The sequence below is a fragment of the Lates calcarifer genome, linkage group LG19, assembly GCF_001640805.2.
Source record: "Lates calcarifer isolate ASB-BC8 linkage group LG19, TLL_Latcal_v3, whole genome shotgun sequence".
Taxonomy (NCBI): Eukaryota; Metazoa; Chordata; class Actinopteri; family Centropomidae; genus Lates; species Lates calcarifer.
The window spans coordinates 16262832-16284486 of NC_066851.1; the positions used below are offsets into that span (position 1 = coordinate 16262832).

A 21655-nucleotide genomic window follows, 5' to 3' on the forward strand; every position below is an offset into this window, starting at 1 on the left:
TATGGGGGGGGCTGTATGCATGCGTTGAAGTATTATTTAGCTGCGCCTTCGATCTTCATCAGGGAGACAGTTCAAAAGCTAGACCCAACAACGGGCCCCCACCTTTTTTTGTTGGAAGTGTGTGTGTCTGTAGGGGGTATGGACACACACATATGCACATACACAAACACTCAGGAAATGAGACCTGATCTGTATAAGCTTTAATATGAAATGGCCTTAAGGGAGAGGAGAACTTTAGCAGCACAGACCATGAACGCTTCATCACACACTCACGCTCACTGTAAACAGTAAGAGTGACTGTCTGGGTTTACACTGGAGGGGGCTACATGGCGGATATAAACATTAAGCAGAATAATGCTCCATGTAGAAAGGCCATGATCAAAATAAACAACAGGAAAAAAGGATGAAACTGGTAAAATGACAATACAGAATAATAATGACATGATTTTGTGTTTTAAATGTTATTTTGTGGTGATGCATTCAGGCACCACCACGTGTTTGTTGACATAGGACTAACAGAGGTTACCACTCTCTCAGTCTGATTAGCTGGCCTGCAGCAGTGCTTACAAATCATAATGGACTCTCAGATTAACTCTATTGTTGTCTCAGAAGTGTTTCTTTTAAAATTTAATGAAGCTCCTGCTCTGAAGGACACTGACATCATTTGCCATTTTGTGAGAAAAGACGGAAATTGATGCTCTGGTTGTGCTTAAAGATTTTGAATAGAAATGATTAGTTGATCCATCAATTAGTCGATTAACAGAAAATTAATCCTCTTTCAGTAACTGGTAAGTGTTTTACTGGTCAAAAGTTCTTTGGCTACACCAGCTCAATTATGAAGATTTGTTGCTTTTCTTAGTTTTTATCTATGTCTTTATCGTTGTAAACTAAATATATTTGGGTTTTAAACTGTTGGTCTGACAAAACAAGATGTTTTAAGATTTATTATAGACTAAACAATCAATGAAATAATCAGTTGTAGTCCTATTGGTAAGGTACACTAGCATAACGACATGGTTTATTGATTTTTCAAAAGAATTTGTTGGCTAATCTTCCTATTCTTCCTATCATAGTTCTTACTGTCTCCACTAAACCCCTCCCAGCTGGTATTCAAAGGTGCATAAAACAAATGCTCTGTATATACTCTGCATCTAGGTCTGCATGGAAGTCAATACACCAAATGCAAAAGCTACAGATTTACAAGAAGAAGCAAAATCCCAGGAGTGAAAAGGCAGGTGGGGGTCGCCGCTATTCATAATTACATGACTATAAGCCATCGACCCAAGAGACTCTCATTTCATCTAACATGCACATGTGTAGAGGAACACACACAAACACAGAAATACACAGACATTAGAAAGTCTGGGCTATTAAATTCTCATTACCATGACAACACAAGGACTGAGTGACCCTCAGCGGTGAAGTGTGGGATAGATTTTGTTCCCGGCGAGTCAGGAGCAGAACTCTGCTTACTCATCTGACCACAGCTTTCTGTCTCTCTCACTTTCTCCTTGATGTGTCCCTCTCCTCTTTTCTGTTACTCTGCATATATATATATATGTGTGTGTGTGTGTGTGTGTGTGTGTGTGTGTGTGTGTTTGGGCATAAATCTGAGTGAAGTGTGTCTTGCGGACAGATCATCAATAGGTCTTCTGGTTCTGTGGGTGAAAAGACAGACAGATTACTGAAGAGCTCAGACCAGAGGCTGCCATGATGTCTTCATTTCTGTGTACTTATATATTAGAGCATACTAACAAACAAGACTAACATGCAGTTAATCACAGGTGCATCTTTTTATCTAACCATTGTGTGCATGTGTGCACACATCATATGTTGCATGTGCTAATAGGTATCACTCACAATGTCACAGCCAATCAGTTTTACGGCCTGAGCATCCGTAAATCTCTCTTCATTTATTACCCTCTCTCTCTTTCAGTCGCTCCTCTTCAGTGACCCAACTGTCTCTCTCCAGACACATCTGTTTATGGCTGTCTGAGAGGATACGCTGAATCAAAGAGGTGAAGAGAAGCTCAGCGTGAAATGCCCTGATTGATCGTCAACCTTACTTTGCACTGGTTTACTGGTAAAATGGGACAATCCAAAACAAGGCCTGAGGGTCAAATTTGGTTCTCAACAAGCTCTCAGTGCTTTTTCCTGGTCACACAGAAACAAAGATGCACTGTTTGGTTTAATTTACTACCACTTTTAGTGTGAAATCTATGAAGGCTATGTAGTAATGCAACCACCCCAAAAATTATTTTAAACAACGCTCCATGTTATATGTTTACAATAATCAGATTTTATGCCTAATATCCTTCACCATTCTTGTGTTAAAGTTTTTCAGCATGCATGTGTTCTGCAATAAATCAACAAAGTGACTCTTCTGAGAGTACAGATGTAGCTGTTATTGCAATAACTGTGGCAGCTTTATTAAAACCTGGTTTTCATCAATCTAAATCACAATTTATACGACTTATAATCACATATACTCACACACAAACACACACTCGAGGAAATGCAATACTGAGCAGATGAGGTTACTTAGTCTCTCTAATTTGATTTATTTTGAATTGCTTGTCAATATTAAAGTTCTGCCAGTGGAGGACAAACACTCCTGTCCGCAGCAGTGACATTTCAACATTAGTCACTCAGATACTCATCAACTCGTCAGAATTTTTTTTTTTTTTTTTAAAGGCGTTTTCATGTGACTTTTTAGGATGGCCTCTCCAAGATGGAGCAATAACAGTAGATAAGATCACAAGAATAAATGAAGATATTAAGGTGAAAGGTGATTATTCTCCTTAACAGAAAAGTTCACATTTTGAGAAATACACCTATTCATTTTCTTGCCCAGAGTTTGATAAAAATATCTATGCCACTCTTGTGTCTGTGGGGTAAATATGGAGCCACAACCAACAGCCATTTAGCTCAGTTTAATTTAAATAGGGGGAAACAGCTCTGTCCAAAAGTAACAAAATCTTTCTTGCTGTTTTTTATATTCAGACAGAGCCAGACTAGCTGTTTTCCCTTGACTCCAGTTTTTGTGCTAGGCTAATTGGCTTCTGGCTTCATATTTTGCCATGCAGATGTGTATCAGCTTTCTCTAACTCTTTCCAAAATGTCAAGTAATTTCTTTAAAAGGAGCTACTGTTGGGTGTTTCCATTATTTTGTCCACTCTCTGTACCCTCCAACTTCACATGCATCACATTTCTTCATATCTCTTTTTTACTGTATTGATTATTAACTGCTCTGCTGATACTGACCATTAACCTTTCAGTCTGGGGAGCGAGTCTGAAGGGCATTTGAATGTCTAAATTAATGCATTTACAATAGATGGGCAATAGAGCTAAGTGCGGAGAGAGTGAGGACAAAGAGAGTGAACATGGGAGAGACAACTGCTGTGCAAAGACACAATCTGAACTGCAGAATTATTTGTTAAAGTGGTAAATAATATGAATAGGTAATGAACAAATATTACATTACTATTAGAGTTGCAATGCTTCACCATGTTACAAAGATGGTAAAGAGTTAAGTAAATTCAAATACAAAGAAACAAGAGCCACTGCAGTGCATGGACAATCCATGCAGCCTGGTGTCAGAGTTCACTCCCAGAGGACCATCACACTGAACAATGCAATGATTCATGCATTCATGTCTAATGCACACCAAACACACACTCTTAGAGAGTGACATATATGATGTCACCTGATCTGTATGACTCATGCAACATCACACACAGTTTGTGGCTCTGGATTCAAAATGAAATCATATTTCTGAGAATGAAGAAGGCCTGAAGAAGGTCATTTTGGGAGAAACTTACTGACCAGGCCTCTTTTTAAATGGAATAAAATATTAAGTGTACAAATTATAATCACTATCAGCAGACCATGGAGTGTATCACTGCTGCTATGCAGAGACAGCTAAGGACTATTTTAAAAAACGTATTAGGCCAACAGTGCCTTATCAGCAAATTATGAATGAAAGCTTGACCTCTTCTCTGCCTGTGATGGCACTTCTGCACATGTTTATGCTTTTAATTTAACATACTTTTTAATATCTGATTTGATTCATATTTTATCTTTCTTGTTGTCAAACAAACAGGGTGAGTAGTTCCCTTGCTCACCATCTTTATGGGAAGATGAAGGCAGAGATCAGTAATCTCTTTGTTCAGACTGCATCTGTTTCACTCATGTAACACAAACGCTCACCCAAATACACACAGAGACAGTCTTACATTCCCTACATTAGTCATATATCTCCACTTAAATCAAACACAGACAGGAAATTAATATCAAAGTGTTCCATTATGTGTGAGTGTGTGTGTACATGTCAGTGTGTTATTTTCTGTCTATAAGTGTTTGAAGCATGTGTCAGGGGAAATAAAGGTTGGCCGATATGGGGGAAAAAAATCTATGTCCCAATAACCAGAGGAGCATCCTCTAACATCAATATATGTCTGAGTATTGGTTTAGGTTTTTTTAGACATAGCTGATGATCATACTGGACTGGATGATAACAGAAAGTCAGACTGGAACTGCCATTTTCAAATGGCATATTTCAGAGATCATTTCAGACATCCAGACACCCTAAGGGAAGTGGGACAATTAGGGCTGTTGGAAAACTGCCCCAGGGGTACCAGCAGGGAGCGGAAGTCAAGCTACGATTTAAAAATTTAAAGGGAGGTTTGGGAGTATGTAATGTCCCCGTGTGTGTGGAGGTTTCATACCTGCTGTGTTGGGGCTGACATGGGTGCATGTACAGGAAAGGGATGTGATCTAATTAAGTTGTTCCAGTGAGAGATGACTTCATCCTGATTCCCTTTTCCCTCCCCCCACCCAGACCACCGCCCAAGCACCCCCACTTGCCATGCCCCACTCCCCCACTCTCCCACTCCCCTTGGGTTGCATGGCAGCATGACAGCACGTCTTTGGACCAAATTAGCTGTCAATGCAGCCCCCTAATTCCCGACAGACAGTGGGGTAATTTAATCTGCCGGCTATGGCCTGCAGCAGAACATACATGCTTATAGGCATACACACACAATAAGCCAGAATTATTATATCTCCAAACACAAGGAGCAGGACTAAAGAGATCTTGCATTTATGATCTGTCAATTAAGTTTTAGCAATAACCTAATAACATAATTCAACATTTTAAAAAAATAACAATTTAGTAGAGAAAAGGGAGGTAATCTCATACTAGCCTGTTTTTAATTTATCTTACACACTTGGTGTCAATGCTACATATAAGAACTTAATCTCTAAGTTAATGCTAAGATAATCAGTGTAAGACCCTGCTGTTGTTTGCATGTCATCTATTTGGGATCAGGAAAAGGGCCAAAATGTTTTAACTCAGTCAGGAAAGAAAAATCATCTGAATTTCTTTAGATCATCTGTAACAGCTGCAAGTTTACCTTTAACTTTTCCCTTAAAATGATATGAAATGAAACAGTTTTAATATGGTTCATATGGTACAATAGGTGATGAGTCATCAACATGTTTATCAGAGACACTGGTTTATGTTACACGACTTTGAATTATACTGTATATATTATTTCAACATCTCAGTTACTGTTTGGTGTTTATCAGCCTGTGAGCTTCGTTGTGAGAGACTCTTTCTACTGGATTAAGTTGATAGAAGCCTAATCCTAATCAGAGGAGATTAAATTACCCAGATCACTATAATAACCTGGATTACACAAACTCCCCCCTGACTCAAGACACCCCTGACCCTTTTTTTAAATCTCTAATCAACACACACAAACACACACAAAAACAAACAGACACACTGTCAGAAATATGGTCACCTAACTGGAACAAGAAAGTGAAGAGAGATGGGATGAATGAGTTTATTGCGAAGGTGTAAAAGAAGGAGAGAGGAACTGCAGAGTTGTCAGATTGTGTGTGCCTATTTGTGAGTGTGTGTGTTTCTGTTGCGTCTCTGTGTGTCCGACCATCCAGGTGTCTGTGTGTGAAAGCATGAATTAATTCCCATTAATTCACCTCTCTCTGGGGAGACTGGTTAATGAAATCGTTATTACTAAGTTCACCACACAGAGGTGCACACACACGCACTTGTGTCTTACACACACACAGTGACTGGTGTTAACAGTGTAACTAATGCAGTGACACAGTGAACAAAAGCCCAGCTGTCACTCCGCAGGCTTAACAATCATATATGAATATTCATCACAGCAGAGAGCGACAGAAGGTGAGCTTGGCTTTGCAAAGCATCACTTCCATACTGTGGAGTCAGCTCCTGCACCTCATCTACTGTATGCTCATTAAAATCTGATTCACACAATCTTATGTGCATTAAAAGCTGCATATATATTATATATATTATTTGAAATTTATTAATTGGACATTCATCAGTTTACCACTGTCTCTCTTTTTCCATATGATTACTACCAAATGACTTAGTTTTTTTCCATGAAACATTTTGAGCAAATAATTTGTATATAAAAATAAAATAAAATACAGCATTACCCTCATTTTGATTTCTTTCACTGTATTCATGTGTGTCTGCAGGTGATGTTCTATATTGTTACTCTGTCACTGCACTAGCTTTAAGTAAGCTTTTAGGAGAAATGCACAACATACAGTGGCATAGTACAAAAATCAACACTTCTAAAACAATTAGGCTATACTATTTATTTAGTTTTATTGAATGTTAATAATATTAACAAATCTAATTTGCAGATGAAACTTTTAATCCCATGCTTTTTGAGGGACCTCCCCATGCTGGGACCCTGGGTACTTTCCACTTTTCCTCTCACTGCTACAGCCCTGCTACTGGGGATGGCACAGTATTCATGTGATGATATAATACAGCTGATCAAAAGTAGTATTGTAATGACTCATGTTTCATTTTATTTTATGATGTAAAATTATATAATTGATCACCAAAAATAGAGGCTGTGTAATAACAGGAAATATTGGACATATTATTAATCTACATTAGGAGTCCACATGCAGCAGCAACTGACAGGCTTGTAGTATTACTAAAAACGACCAGACGGTGGTAGTAAATATCCATGTAATTAAACAAACTAGAGTAAATGGTGAGGAGCCCATCATGGAGGGTCATACTGGGCGTATCTACACAACACATTATTAGAATCCGCCTCTGGACGAATCTGATTGGCTACTGCGCCTACCATTTGAGAACTCGTCCTCTGATTGGATAGCGTCCCTGTCACTCAACTGTGACAGACGCTACACTGCTAGCTGTTTCGAAAATGAAACTGGCTTGTGTCTGAGTTCAAGAGGTATCCGAGAGAAAACGAAAACAAGACGGTTACCTGATAAAAAAAAATCCCCCGGGATTCGCTGTTTTAAGCTGACAGGAAGGAGGAACGGGAACCAGACGGTAAGGCAACTCCATGCGGCGGGATTTGGGAGGTGACATATATTTTTTTTCCTTTTTGAGGGAGGCAGGCCTGTGCTGTCAAACCACGACAACAACAACACCTGAATCTGTTCTCCCGTGTCACTGCTAATCACCATTTCTAATCATCAAAAAGTCACCAATCTCTGCATTTTTTGTGGACTTAACCTTGTGCTGTACTGTACGTTGGAAAATGGCACCAAGCCCCGTCCTACAGTCTGTTGTGGTCCTAAATTAGACCTTTAAGGAAATCTCTCTCTTCCTTTTTTTCAGCTGGGAATGTTGAGTAAACACCAGAGCTGGACGGGATGTGCTGTACGACAATGGAGGTAAGCATACTTCCTTAGACTGACATAAGCCATACCATATATTTGCTCTGGGAGGTGTTGCAGTATACAGTATTAGTTACGTCTCACCAGGACCTGAAGTATCTCCTCCTGACTACATGTAATAGGAAGATCCCTGTCCTTACACCACACAATTTTGATTTTACTCTTGAAAAAGCCTAAACTTATATGCACATCAAATAATGTGCATTCTTGAGGAATATTTTGCTTCTTATTAGTTTACTTTCTTTGTACATCATTACTGCCAGGTGCCATTATTTTGTCATTACTGTAGTGCATGGGTTATACTCCATAGCATGTAATGTTAATGTAATGGTCTTAAGTCAACAAGAAATGAATCTGATGAGTCTCTTTGGTGCCTGTGGTAGTATTATTATTTATCTGAAAGCTTTTAGATTTTGCTGTCACAACTTAAACTATACAATACTAATAGTAGACAAATTTTGAGACAAAATCGTTTGTCAGTGGCGCCATTTCGTTGGTTTTGGTTTCAGCTTATTGGTTAGTTTCTGTCTTGACTCATGAGTTCAGTGCAGAATGCAATGGACCATGGGCTTTGGACACATTTGTATGTATCATGTATTTTGTTTACAGTTTAGTCCTATGTGAAGCTTGTGCAGCATGCACAGCCTTCAGTATTGAATAAGTAAAGTGGCCTTTAACCAGGACACCTAGTTTTGAACCCCTTGTGTCAGCAAGAATCCAGCTGTAGGGTTGCAGCTCTGTCACTGATCCTGACCTCTGGCCTTGCCTTGGAAAGATCAAGCAGAGTAGAATTTATGTTGAGGGATCAATACTGAATCATAATGCCTTTTAAAGACCAAGGTTAATGTTGATGGGAAGGCCTCAATAGGGACTGTAGGCTGAACCACACATTTTTCACAATTTAGGGTGTGTATCTTCCCACCATCATGTGATGTATACAGCTTTCTAATTCTCTTAAGACTAGTTGTCTTCATATCTCCATCACTCTTGTCTTCCCCTCATCTCCCCCCTGCTTTTCTCTGCTCTCCAGTGTGTAGCAGCAGGTTTGGCTACTTGGTGAGACTGAAGCTACTGTCACTATGGCGCACTTTGACACAGAGTACCAGCGCCTGGAGGCGTCCTATAGCGACTCTCCCCCTGGAGAGGAGAACCTGCTGATGCATGTGCCTGAAGGAGCCAAATGTATGCCACAGACACACACATGGTCATAGTCATAGTCTTATCACATAGAGAATTAGTAATGCATAAGAATACCATTACTAATTTGCAACAAATCTTTTGCAGCCCAGTGGCACCACATAGAAAACTTGGACCTGTTTTTCCAGAGAATATCCTTTTACATGTTTTTGGCATATGCTCATTGCTTGTTCTGCTCTTTGTGCTCTCCTGAGATTGGCACTGTAGAATAATGTGGTAATATTAGTCCTTAATGTTCTGTACGTCTATAACCTGCATCAGAAGAATGGATTCACCTGTATGCTGCTGGGAGAGATCTTTGAGCTAGTGTATGTATTCTATCTATCAGAAATTATTTTTGCCAAGCAGAGTAAGTATCTGACTTTAATTTATGGAGTTTAATCTGCCTTTGATGTATGTTTTCATGTTTCCTATTTCTTCTGTCTTTATTCTCTCCCACTTTCTCCTCTCTTTTTCCATGTAGTCAGTTGCTGTTTGTGGTTGGCTTCACTGTATTCCTGGCCAACTGTGTAGATTATGACATCCTCTTTGCCAACAAGTTTGTAAATCACACTGATTCATCGAAAGTCACCTTGCCTGATGCCTTCCTCCCAGTGAATGTCTGCAGTGCTCGGTGAGTACGACATAGTTTATTGTACTTTTTGCAAAAAATCTACAAGTGGAATTTCCACTGCATGTGTGGTTAAGCTGAGGATAGGTCTGATGATTGTTCAGTTCAGTTCATTGGAGTGCGACCCTAGCAACTTAAACTTTTCAAAGTCTGTGCACTTTTTTAATTTGCTAATGGTTAATAATAACAGGTATTTCAGTAAGAAATGTAATATTTGTTGTCACTTATAAAGCTAAAATGAGTTAGCGGTTAAGTTGCTTACCCAGGTTGACCTTAGTGTTGTTGAATACTAACTTTACATTTACAGTGAATGATAAAAGTAAATATTTTCTTCCCTAGCATCCAAGGCAATGCATTTGTGATCTTTGTGCTGATGATCTCTGGGGTGTTTTGGCTACATCGGCTGATCAAATTTATCTACAACGTCTGCTGTTACTGGGAAATCCGATCCTTCTATATCAATGCCCTGAAGATGACCATGGTGAGACAGGCAATGATTTGTTCTGTTGACATTAAACGTATCTAGTGCGATTTATTATAGTCTCATACAATAACACATCGGACCCTGTCACCTTCTCTGTGCGTTTTATTTTCAGTCAGAGCTCCCCTATGCAACATGGCAGGAGGTTCAGGCCCGGATAGTGGAGATCCAGAAGGAACACCAGATCTGCATCCATAAAAAGGAACTTACAGAGCTTGACATTTACCACCGCATCCTCCGCTTTAAAAACTACATGGTGCGTTCATCTGCGGTGAAATGTTAATAACACAGTTCGGTGTGAAACTGTTCATGTTTAACAGCCACTTGTGAACATAATGAAACGGTGTGACCTCAAACCAAATCTGTGTTGACCTGCACTTCTCTAGGTTGCCATGGTGAATAAATCACTTCTTCCTGTGCGATTTCGGCTTCCTGTACTTGGGGAGAGTGTGTTCTACACTCGCGGTCTCAAGTACAACTTTGAGCTCATCTTCTTTTGGGGGCCAGGTGTGTGTATGTTTGCTGTGATTCATTACAGAATGCATTTCTGTGGTGTCATGTTCAGGTGAAGTCATGCGTCTATTTGCATTCCTGCTGTCATGTATTTGCGTGTTTGTCAAGGTTTCAAATTACAAAGAAGTATTGTTTGTTTTGTTCTGCTTTGTTTTTTGGGGGTTTTGCTGTAGGTTCTCTGTTTGAGAATGAATGGAGCCTAAAACCAGAGTATAAGAGAGGAGGCAACAGGCTCGAGCTGGCTGACAGGCTAGCATCTCGTATCCTGTGGATTGGCATCGCCAATCTGCTGCTGTGTCCGGTCATTCTGGTGTGGCAGATTCTCTACGCCTTCTTTAGCTACACTGAGGTAACAGCTCCAGAGATAAAAACTAAAAAAGAATTTCCTTTTTCTTTTAGTGCTCCAGATAATAGTTATCGTGTGTATGTGTACCTAGGTGATCAAGCGAGAAGCCTGGTTCTCTGGGAGCGAGATGCTGGTCTCTGTATGGTCGCTGTTACCTGCGTCACTTCAATGAGCTGGACCACGAGCTCATGTCACGCCTCAGCAAAGGCTACAAGGTCAGTGGACTAGCTCTTCTCCTGCCAAATATCATGCTCTTAATGCTTATACTGGTGCTTGTCATTCATTGCTTGTAGAGTTATGAAGTAAGTCTATTTCCCCCTTTTTCTCTTCCTCTTCCTCTTTTGCTCCAATTTTATTCAGGCTGCATCCAAGTACATGAACTGTTTCCTCTCACCACTGCTGACGGTGGTTGCCAAAAATGTAGCATTTTTTGCTGGGTCTCTCTTGGCTGTTCTCATCGCCCTGACCATCTATGACGAGGACGTCCTTGCAGTGGAACACGTTCTCTCGTCAATCACACTGCTGGGAGTGTGTATCACAGTCTGCAGGTAGGGATTAGTTTAACCCTGTTAATCTGTCTGCTATTCTCATCTACTGTAAATACACACAATTAATTAAACGATTTTAATTAACTAGTGGGAAAGCACAGGAGAGAGGAGAAGTGAGCACACTCAGCAGCAGCTAACCATCACTAGTTCCCCACTCACTCTTCGAATAGATTACCTTCATTACTATAGAATGGATATTAAATTGCAAACAGCAGATACAAACAGACTACATGAATAAAAGACACAAATCTTAAAGTAGAAATTGAGGGTATATTATCCACAAGCCATTTCTTTATTGCACTTTTAAAGCTACTCAGAGTTATAATCTAATGCTTTTTGGCAGCTTACTCTGCTGTATAACTGATGAGTGTAAGAGGGTTTCTTTCCCTAAGTAGCTCCTGACTCTTTGAAATCTGTTTTAGCTCTAAATTGAAATTAATAAATATTGGGGAACTTTACCATGAACTGATTTTTACCTGTATAATTCTATTTTGTGCTTTCAACCACTCAAGAGACTCAAAATCATCACTAAGAAATCTGTCTTAAATATAACTTTTTCAGTCTGTCTAACTCCAGACTTTATAGATTTATTAAAGATATTTCAAAAGAAGTCTTTTTCTTTGATTTTTAACTAAGGAATTGTTTTGTTTTTATGCATCGTAAGGAGTCACAGTCTACTATTATCTGGTATCCTTAAACTTCCGATCTTACTGTGTAAGACTAAGTTCGACCACCACCATCTCTCTATCTCTCTTCTCAGGTCTTTCATTCCTGACAAGCACATGGTGTTTTGTCCTGAGCAGCTGTTGCGGGTTATCCTGGCTCATATCCACTACATGCCTGACCATTGGCAGGGCAATGCACATAGATATGAGACCCGTGACCAGTTCTCCCAGCTCTTTCAGTACAAAGCAGTGAGTACAAATACTGAACAGAAAAAAAGATCAGGACTCATAATTATTATGTTGGAGTTGACTTGTCAAAACTGTGTTCTATAAGCTTTTTTCATGATAGACATTTTAATATGTGTAATTAAAAATTTGACTTGCTTGTGCTGCTCCTGCTATGACCAGTTAAAATGCCTGGTGTGAAAAACCCTATATATCTCTTTCTGTTTAAGTGTTATTGCTATAGAGTCTGACTCTGAGTACACATAAATTCTCCTTACTCGCCTTACTCCCACACTGTCATTTGCAGTCATATCTCAAAGACTAGATCCACTGAGGAAATGCAAAGGTTTCAGTGAATATTCTCATTCATCCAGGTCATAGTTATCTCAAGGAAGTTTTAATCGAAAGCAACTGCACTTAGTTGTAGTCTAGGAAGACGTTTCACCTCTCATCCAAGAGGCTTCATCAGTTCGTGTTCGCATCTGACCAGGCTGGGACTGGTCCAACTTATTTATCTCAGTCGAAAAGAATATGCAGTTTCCAAAAAGCACATTCAGACTTTTGAATCAGATGTTCAGCCACTTTGCTCAATCCTTTTCTGCTTATCTAACTGTGATGTTAATGTTTCCCCATCATTTGTATCCAGGTGTTTATTCTAGAGGAGTTGCTAAGTCCAGTGGTGACTCCCATCATCCTCATCTTCTGTCTGAGGAGAAAGTCTCTGGAGATCATCGATTTCTTCAGGAACTTTACGGTGGAGGTCGTCGGGGTGGGAGACACCATGCTCCTTTGCCCAGATGGACATCAGGCAGCATGGACATCCTGCGGTGAGGGACCGCTACGTTAAATGCAGCCATACACACACAAAGACACATTTGTAGACACGTATTTAAAGTGCTTATGTATAAACTATGTGGCATGTATTAGATTAAATCATTCAAAAGTGAAATATGAGTGAATGAGAAAGCGTTATATGTCACTGATTTGTCTCTTTCCTCTCTCCCTAGTGGATGTCAGAGGGGAAGACCGAGGCGTCTATCTACCAACAGGCAGAGGACGGAAAGACAGGAGTTATCGCTGATGCACTTTGCCATTACCAACCCTCAGTGGCAGCCTCCTCAAGAGACAACACACTTTATCAGCCAGTTGAAAGAAAGAGTTCACAGAGAGGCCACAGGGGTTCCTACAGACACGCATCCGCTCTCACTGTCAGAGTCTGAGGTATGGAGATAAGCTAACAGCCATGCTCAGTATCACAGTGGTCCTACATTCCTAACATCAGAGGTAAAATTGGGTTTAATCTCCTCTCTCTTACCCTCCCTCTGCCTCTCTCTCTCTCTCTCTCTCTCGCAGCCGAGGAGCCTCATTGCAAACCTCTTGGCAGGTCCCTCTACGCTGGCCTCTGTTCATTTTGGCAGGGACAGCTCTTTGACCAATCACGCAGCAGCTGGCATAAGCGATGGAGCATCTGCTTTGCGCTCCCTTTCCCCAATCAGCAGCAGTCTGCATCTGAGAGGTAGTTTGAGTGCAGCTCACAGGACAGCTGGCCACACTTCAACCATGAGCAAGGCAATGGCAGGCTCTGGGTAAGAAAATACTCCTTCTGAAATATGTCTCAACTCAAATATTCACTGTGCTACTGTCTTCCACTACCATTTTACTTTCGTTTTGTCAACTTCTTATCTCTGTGCCTTCCTCTCTATATCCTCATTTTCCCCTAATCTTTGTTCTCTCCTCCTATAGGACCGACGCCCGAACTGTGAGCTCAGGCAGCAGTGCGTGGGAGGGTCAACTCACCAGTTTGGTCCTGTCAGAGTATGCCTCCACTGAGATGAGCATCCATGCACTTTACATGCATGAGGTAAGGGTGTATTTGCACTCATTCAAGAGGTGGTGGAGAGGTTGTTATTCTGAATATCTACCTCCAACTGTATCTATATGTTTCTGTCCTTGTAGCTTCACAAACAGCAGTCCCGTGGCGAGCTGTCTCGTCATACCTGGCACAGGCAGGAGAGTGACGAAAGCAGCGACAGCGTCCCCGATGAAGTCAGGAGCCAACCCAATCCTCATTCTAGAAATTTCCCCCGCTCGCACACTTTTCCCGCCGCAGTTCCCAGTCCCAGTGCCATTCCCACCTCAGCTTCAGCCACCAGCACTACCACCATGGGCCAGGAGGGGGCATCATCGCACAACAGCAGCGAGCGGCGCTATAGTGGACCCACCACAGGTATTTATCCATGTGGTTGTCTCACTATGTTTCACCCTACATGCATTTGAATGGAAGGTTATTTGATGATCCAATTGGGCTTAAGGCTTTAAGAGTATTTAAGTGTTTGTAAACCAACTGACAACACAAATGTGTAGGTGCTGTACAGGTCAGTGCTACAGTGGTGACACTTTCACTTTCCATTTCCCAGACTCTTTTGGTGCAGGGGGGAAGGTAGTGAGGTCAGCCCGGGTGCCCATGGGAGGGTGGGCAGAGGAGGGTCAGACGGCACCACGACACCATGAGCCACTACCGGAGGAGAGCTTAGAGGATGAAATGCCTCCTCACATACACAAGGTGAATGCTGTTACTGTGTGTGATTGGGATGGCACTGTTAATTTGCCTGTGTGCACTGCAAGTAAACAGACATTATCGTTCTCTCTCTCTCTCTCTCGCTCTCTCTCTCTCTCTCTCCTCTCTCTCTCTCTCTCTCTCTCTCTCTCTCCCTCCCTCCCTCTCACTTCAGATCACATAACCAAGCCATGAGGAAAAGTATCAGCGTCCCACCCTCCACAGATAACTAAACACACACCCTCATCCTTGTCTGAACTAATCTCCAGGACTGACCATCTGATGAAGATGGAAATGTGAAAGATGTACCATGATCTCAACAAATAATCAAGTAGTGAAACCGTCTGGACAAATTTAGGTTGATGTCGCCATTGGCCATTAGAGGACACAGTGAGCTTATGACGTCCATTACTTACTGAATGACTTCCTTCATGTCTAAACAGGCAAAACAGGGTATCAGAAGAGGAGCTGGAGGATCAAGTTATTTCCAATAGCCACTGATAACATCAGATTACACTACACTTCTGTATAACCTCTAAAGATTACATAATGAAAGTGCATGTGTTGCTGCAATGTAACAAAATTTGTGAACACTCTGGCACTGTTGCCATAGAAAAATACAAAACAATTAGCCCAAAATGCAATCTCAATAATCTAAATTGTGCTCTTTTACAAATCAGATTGCATGGGCAGTGAAATTTGAAGAATGTATTGTCTCTATAACAATAACACCATTCACCAAAAAGATGCTGGTAACACACAGACTTTCATTGTGTATATCTGTTCTCATACCAATAGCAGAAGGCTGTGCATCCTGCTCTGTGCTCTGTATTTCAGCTTGCATTCTGCCTCTTTGCAAATCATATGAAGAAATAGTGTAAAATCCACCTGAAATTTTTCAATCACATATTTTACTTCTTATGGTTTTTTCTCTGCATTACAAAGTTCATGGGAATTTTCTAGCACGTTCTGAAGTTTGACTCCGTTTGCACAGATAGACGTTGATTAAAGATTGTACAGAGAAGCCCAGTATTGTGCACGCACATGCACTGTGTAATAATGATGTCAGGTGAAGTCACAGCAACCATAGAGAGTACTGAATTCATCACTAACACAAGGCCAGCATTTTGATACACACTGTATAACCTGAAATGCTGTATGCAGGCACATTTTAATCTGATTTCACCCAGGTTTTATTACTTTTCAAGACTAACTGAAGGGTGCGGGAGACAAACAAGGCTGTTTTAAGCATGTAATGTTGAATTCTGTGCCATACAAGAACCCCCCAAGCACAAGTGTGTGACTCTTGTCCACTCATCATCTGAAGAGTTGTAACTAAATCACCCCACAGCAAAAAAATACTGATCATCCTCCACATTGTGCTTAATCACAGCATGACTTTCCTGTTACCCTGTCATCAAGCTGCAGTTCTTTTAAAGAATAATTATGCACTTTAATCATTTGTTAGTGCAGGGGATGTCACTTAACATGGATTGTTTGTATGTTTTCGTATATATATATATATATATATATATATAAATATTTTTAATTATTTTATTTATCAAAAGGGATGTGCCATGATGATTGCCAGTTGTGAATCAAGGTTGTTTTCTGTTGTGTATTGGGTTCGGGATAAAGAAGCACTGTCACACTGCTGGACTGACAATGCGGTCAAGGATACAGTGATTCGGTTAGATTAAAAGTGATTACTGTTGTTTTTTGTTTGTTTGTTTTATAGACCCTGTAAAATACCATTTTGTACAGCTGTAATTTCATCCATTAAAGTCAAGGCAATGAATTTGCGTGTAGACTGAAAACAACTAACACCTTGAGAGAGGACTAATAATGTCGAATCCCCTAATTAATAGTAGGGTAATTATGGACTGATTGACTACTATTACACCATAAAATCGATTTTGGTCAGTGTTACGTTTAACATTTGCTTTCGGTTTCAACGGTTACGTTGCCAAGGAGTAACGGCTAGCCAGTAGAAGCTAACCCGTTAGCTGTTAGCAGCTAAACCGTTAGCAGCTAACCCCTTAGCTGTTAACAAGTAACCCGCCTAGTATACGGCTATCTTGCTACTTTCGGTTGCTATCTAGTGCGAACTGAACTCTTCGACGTTGTGGAGATTGGGAGAAATATGAAATCTGTAAACCTTGAACAAAATGTCGTTGCTGTTAATGTAGCAAACTATTTAATCTTCTTATGCTGTCCGGTTGGGGATCTTCGCAGAGCCCGGATAGCTCAGTCGGTAGAGCATCAGACTTTTAATCTGAGGGTCCAGGGTTCAAGTCCCTGTTCGGGCGTTAGTCTTTTTTTTCTTCACCCTGCAATCAGTGGACAACCCATGTTACCTGTGACTGGTGTTTTACATTAAAGTTGACGACTGGCAAACAAATAAAAAGCAAAGTTGAAGCTTGACAAGTTGCAGAAATTGCTTTTATTTGTATACCATTCATACATTTTTAAAAACTTCCAGGATAATAGCTTTTTATGTACACTCTGATAATAGTAACTTTTCCATCAGATTCAACTCCATTTGTGCATTTGTAATGTCATAAGGTACTTTTTAGGCTGGAGTTATTGTATATTATAACATTATAATGTTTGACCATTGTTATGCAGCCAGGGCTTCTCTTCTCAAAAGTTTAGCACCTTTAAATTAAATGGAAACAGGGAATTCTCAGAGAGCAGTCCTGTAAAGACACAGACAAATGTTTTTGTTAGTAAAAGACATAATTCTCCATGTGTGTATATACACACTTTAAGTACACATGCACTGTTAAGGAACCTTACGCATTGAGTGGTGGGAGTGTAATAGGTGCTGTTACATGGTGTAAGGATAGATGCCCCCCTGCTTGTCCTGCAGGGACAGATGGCACACCTGGTAACCATGTGGGGTAGCTGATAGGAGGCAGCTGTGGTGCTGCAGGGATAGGACCAAAGTGATGATGATGATGGACGGCACTCCCCCTTGGTTTGACATCTGGCCTTACAAAAATAGGGTTTCCCTGGTAACTGTCCTGGAAATACAGATTTGGGATGACAGTTTTGTAAGGAGTGGAGACTTTTATGCCTTTTCTCTATGTGTTGGAGAGTGTGTGTGTTTACCTGCCCAAGATGGGTGGTACAGTGGCTGGGCCCACTGGGTGGAGACAGGGCCATAGGAGGCATAGCCTTCAGCATCATGTTGTGCATTATAATCTGGTGCATCTGGGCATTTTGCATCAGCATCAACTCCACCATGTCTACTCAAAAAGACATAACAACATATGAATACAAGGAGACTCGAATAAGATATATCTCTATGTGGTGTTGCATACCCTCTTTGATGCTGCCTGATCGTGGTGCAGGGTACGGCTGAGGCGGGGGAATCTGGGTAATCAGAGGCTGCTGTTGGGGCAGCTGTTGTATGATGGTGGTAGGCTGCTGGGGTAGCTGAAGAGAGAGAAAAAAGGTAGAAGTGATTACTTTTTTTGTCTATTTATTTTGCACTTTTCTTGACCTCATTGCAACTCAGTCTGGATACAAATACCTAACCTAAGAGAAGAAGGGGATCAGGAGGGAAAGAAGATTAAATTCTTTCAACAAGCCACATAGAAACAGAGTAACAGATTTGGGGGATTGGGGGTGTTTCGGAGATTAATGCTGAGCGTCTCACAGTCTGGTGAATGATGCGTGGAGGCTGTGGCACGGCAGGCGGCGGAGGCGGCAGGAAGGGCAGAACAGGGGCAGGGTATTGGATGTGGGTGGGTGCCATGGGTGGGAGCGGTGCAGGCGGCTGAGGGGCAGTGACAAAATGTGGCTGGTACTGTCTTCGTGACCCTGCCCAGGTGTGAGGTCTGTTGAGGTCTTCTAACATGTGCTGCTCCTACACAGGACGTGACACAGTGAAAGTAGGTGAGTAATATGTGAATGAATAAAAATGTATTAAATTGGTTTTGTACTGACCCTCAACCTTTGCAGCAGGTCCTGCTTTCTCCTTAGTGCCCGGTGCAGTGCATCCATCTGCCCATCATAACTCCCTGAGCAGAGAAAATCATGATCTCACAAACTAACAATTGTAACTTGTTACTGTCACCCGTGCTTGCCACCCCAACCTGCTCTTATACACCACCTTCTTTTGAGTAGAGTAAATTCCTTCTGCCTTTTTCATCAGTCAGAATACCCCTTCATTCATATCATTTTACCACCAAGTTCATGCATATTTGAAGTTATCTTTGTATATTCTTCATTCTACACCTACACCATTCTACAGCTTGGTCTCAGTTAAATGTCTGTAATGGAGAATGCAAACGTTTCTGTCAAGGCTGGTTAAAATGATATCCTCCACGATTTGAAATTCTTTATCACAAAGAATTCTTTGTTATCTTACTTGCAGACTGGGCAGACTCTGCTCTGTCGTCCATATTGTACTTTTCGTTTTCCAGTCTCTAGGAATGTAAGTGAAGAATGTTTCTTGAAGATTTTGATTTATAATTCTCAAACAAATCAGATAAAAGAACCCAAGCTGAATTATTTCACTTGCTCAAACAGACAAGCTCAAACAATAGCTCTCTATAAGTTCCAGACTAAATTCTCACCTACCTTCTCCAGTAGTTTAAGTTTGAGTCTCGTCATCTGATCAGCCACGGAGCTGCCATCCTAAAAGATGACCAAAAGGAGAAATAGTGTTATTCTAACATATGTGTACTAGAATAAAAGGTAGGTATATGCTTTTAAAACCTAATTTACCTGCAATCCTGGCATGTGGAGTCACACAAACTTTGTGTTCATTTGTGTGTTTGAGTCAAGGCTAAAAACCACAAAGTGGTTGCCATGGGACACACCTGTTTACCACTGGCACACAGCCATGACATCCATACCTGCTTGGTTTCTATGAAAAAGAGAAGTGGGAGTGAGTCTTTGAACAACAAATAACCTTATGGAATTAGAAGATTTCATTTTCTGTTAAGTTGTAGTTTAAAAAGAATAAAATAAATGTGACAAACTGTGTGCAGGTGTTGTGGGAGTGGTTGTGGAGACAGGGATTGTTATACTAAGAATTGATTTTATGTTTTTTGTTGTTTACAGAACTTTGCATGAGGTAAACTGACAAATAAAAACGATTTATAACACTGTTTTGCTGTTGGTTGTTCCAATGCCATGGAAACGCTTCAGCAAGTAAAGAATGACTCGATATATTCACTCTCAAAACACAGAGAAGTGAGCGCCGGGGTGCTTTGTATTAGCCTGTCATGATTGGTTACAATAGCCATCAATCCAACATTGCCTTCTTGACACAGTTATTTCATTGGTTAGCTAGGTTCTGGTTTTGAGTGACGTACAGCATATGAAGTGGTCCATTTGTGATGCAGGAATATGTTTAACAGACACAAACACCATTGGCTGAAGATGTGAACTGTAATGATTTGATTGGTCCGTTCATTCAAGTAAGCTCGATAAGGGCGGAGTTGAAACGTCTTGGCGGCCATATTGAATATTATCTGTTGACAGTTGTGTCTAAGATAGCTCTAAGATTTTGTTTTAGCTAACTTATGCTAGAAGTTGTGCTTTTCAGTGGAATCAGGACGTTTGCCCTAAACATTTAATGGTTTTGTTTAATCCAAGAGATGGATGACGATGAACGGCAGAGGAAACTAGAAGCTGGGAGAGCTAAGGTTTGTTGCTAACATTTAACGCACGCTAATACTGAATGCTAGCACTTAGCTAACTCTTTTGTCATAGCTTTGCGTTTGTGCACTGCTAACTACACCCAAAATGTTTGTGCGCTTGTTTTGTTTGTCGTTGCTTGGATCCCAGACACTCGTCAATTTACAGGCACTCATAACTTTATTCATTTGCCGCGCACATGCCGCGGGTTGGACATTAGCCGAGGTTGCACATTGCTAATGATAACAATATCATTTATGAAGTAGGTAATCGGCTAATGAACTTCACATACGCTGGAATGCAGCAGGGAAAGAAAAGTGCACTTACAAAGACGAAGAGAAGCTTATTTCTTGCTTGTTAAAGGACTATTTAATATCATACTTAAAATGTTTTCTTAGAGGTGTGTCAAGGCGTAGTGCAGGTGCAACCGATGTTTTCATCTGAGTGTTTTTTGTTTTTTTTATATTGTAGCACATGGTCAGGGTAACTTGCCTGCAGAACTGTCTAGTGTTGCATTTCAGGAGTATACATTTTCTGCAACTTAATGTTCAAGCACATATTCAGCAGCCATTGTAACTTTCAATAACATACATTAACCTTTTATAGTTTTACAGTAAAAGGAGTATACAAGTTAAACACGGGGTTTATGACACTATCTCACAGCCTTGAAAACAATAAAATTACTCATTCAGATTCCCAACGTTGGCAGTTAGATGTTGGCTATTCTAATTGTTCTCCGTTTAACTCCTTACAGCTGTCTAAACAGGTAGCATTAAGTTGTATTTAAACAATACTTACAAGGGCCGATGACTGTACAGCCATAAGGGGCAGTAGAATAGAGTATCCCATATGGCATTTTTAACTGGTGTATGAAAATTACAACTGAGGTGCTGCCAAGTTTGAAAAAGCATGCAGCGGTTTGAACTTAAATGGGAGATTATATTAGTAATGGGCCAATAAACAAGAATGACCCTATATGGACAACAATACCATGCTGTTTAATAGCTAGGTTTAAAACTAGGTCACCTGTTCAGAGTAACTGATTGAATTGCAATTGAAAAGATATTCAAAAGATAAGGGTTGTCATTAGTATGATGCATGATATTAAAGAAATAACTCAACTGAACCACTGGTAT

General features: G+C 40.6%; 3 protein-coding genes and 1 non-coding gene across 4 annotated transcripts in view; 3 read left to right on the forward strand and 1 right to left on the reverse strand.

Annotated features, from left to right (window-relative positions):
- Positions 1 to 7381: 7381 nt before the first annotated feature.
- Positions 7382 to 16662, forward strand: atg9a (ATG9 autophagy related 9 homolog A (S. cerevisiae)). Its single transcript, XM_018663588.2, is given in 23 exon segments — positions 7382 to 7571; positions 7664 to 7719; positions 8753 to 8904; positions 9007 to 9050; positions 9163 to 9227; positions 9383 to 9532; positions 9869 to 10010; positions 10126 to 10266; positions 10397 to 10517; positions 10697 to 10872; positions 10961 to 10975; positions 10977 to 11084; positions 11230 to 11417; positions 12178 to 12331; positions 12954 to 13088; positions 13090 to 13134; positions 13315 to 13374; positions 13376 to 13528; positions 13661 to 13893; positions 14051 to 14168; positions 14264 to 14534; positions 14725 to 14870; positions 15040 to 16662. Coding segments are annotated over 21 exon segments (2577 nt in total). The 5' UTR covers positions 7382 to 7571; positions 7664 to 7719; positions 8753 to 8801; the 3' UTR covers positions 15049 to 16662.
- Positions 16375 to 21631, reverse strand: zgc:112416 (uncharacterized protein LOC550509 homolog). Its single transcript, XM_018663589.2, has 10 exons — positions 20847 to 21631; positions 19602 to 19743; positions 19455 to 19511; positions 19243 to 19300; positions 18819 to 18892; positions 18529 to 18738; positions 18191 to 18305; positions 17979 to 18115; positions 17664 to 17890; positions 16375 to 17563 (listed from the first exon to the last, which is right to left on the reverse strand). The coding sequence occupies exons 2-10, from the start codon at positions 19614 to 19616 to the stop codon at positions 17551 to 17553; spliced, it is 906 nt and encodes a 301-aa protein (XP_018519105.1). The 5' UTR covers positions 19617 to 19743; positions 20847 to 21631; the 3' UTR covers positions 16375 to 17550.
- Positions 17101 to 17173, forward strand: trnak-uuu (transfer RNA lysine (anticodon UUU)). The gene has a single exon. It is a non-coding gene; the product is annotated as a tRNA-Lys (tRNA).
- Positions 20339 to 21655, forward strand: part of pcnt (pericentrin) — a 34653-nt gene continuing 33336 nt past the window's right edge. Inside the window, exon 1 of the mRNA XM_018663405.2 lies at positions 20339 to 20527. Coding sequence (XP_018518921.1) covers positions 20480 to 20527 — 48 coding nt within the window. The 5' untranslated portion in view covers positions 20339 to 20479. The remainder of the gene's footprint in view (positions 20528 to 21655) is intronic.

Excerpts from the sequence above, each read along its gene's own strand:
- zgc:112416 (XM_018663589.2), bottom strand. Across the intron at positions 18,893-19,242 it reads AGAGTCTGCCCAGTCTGCAA|GGAGTTATGATGGGCAGATG; the intron begins GTAAGATAACAA and ends TTCTCTGCTCAG. Across the intron at positions 17,891-17,978 it reads GTACCACCCATCTTGGGCAG|GACAGTTACCAGGGAAACCC; the intron begins GTAAACACACAC and ends CTGTATTTCCAG.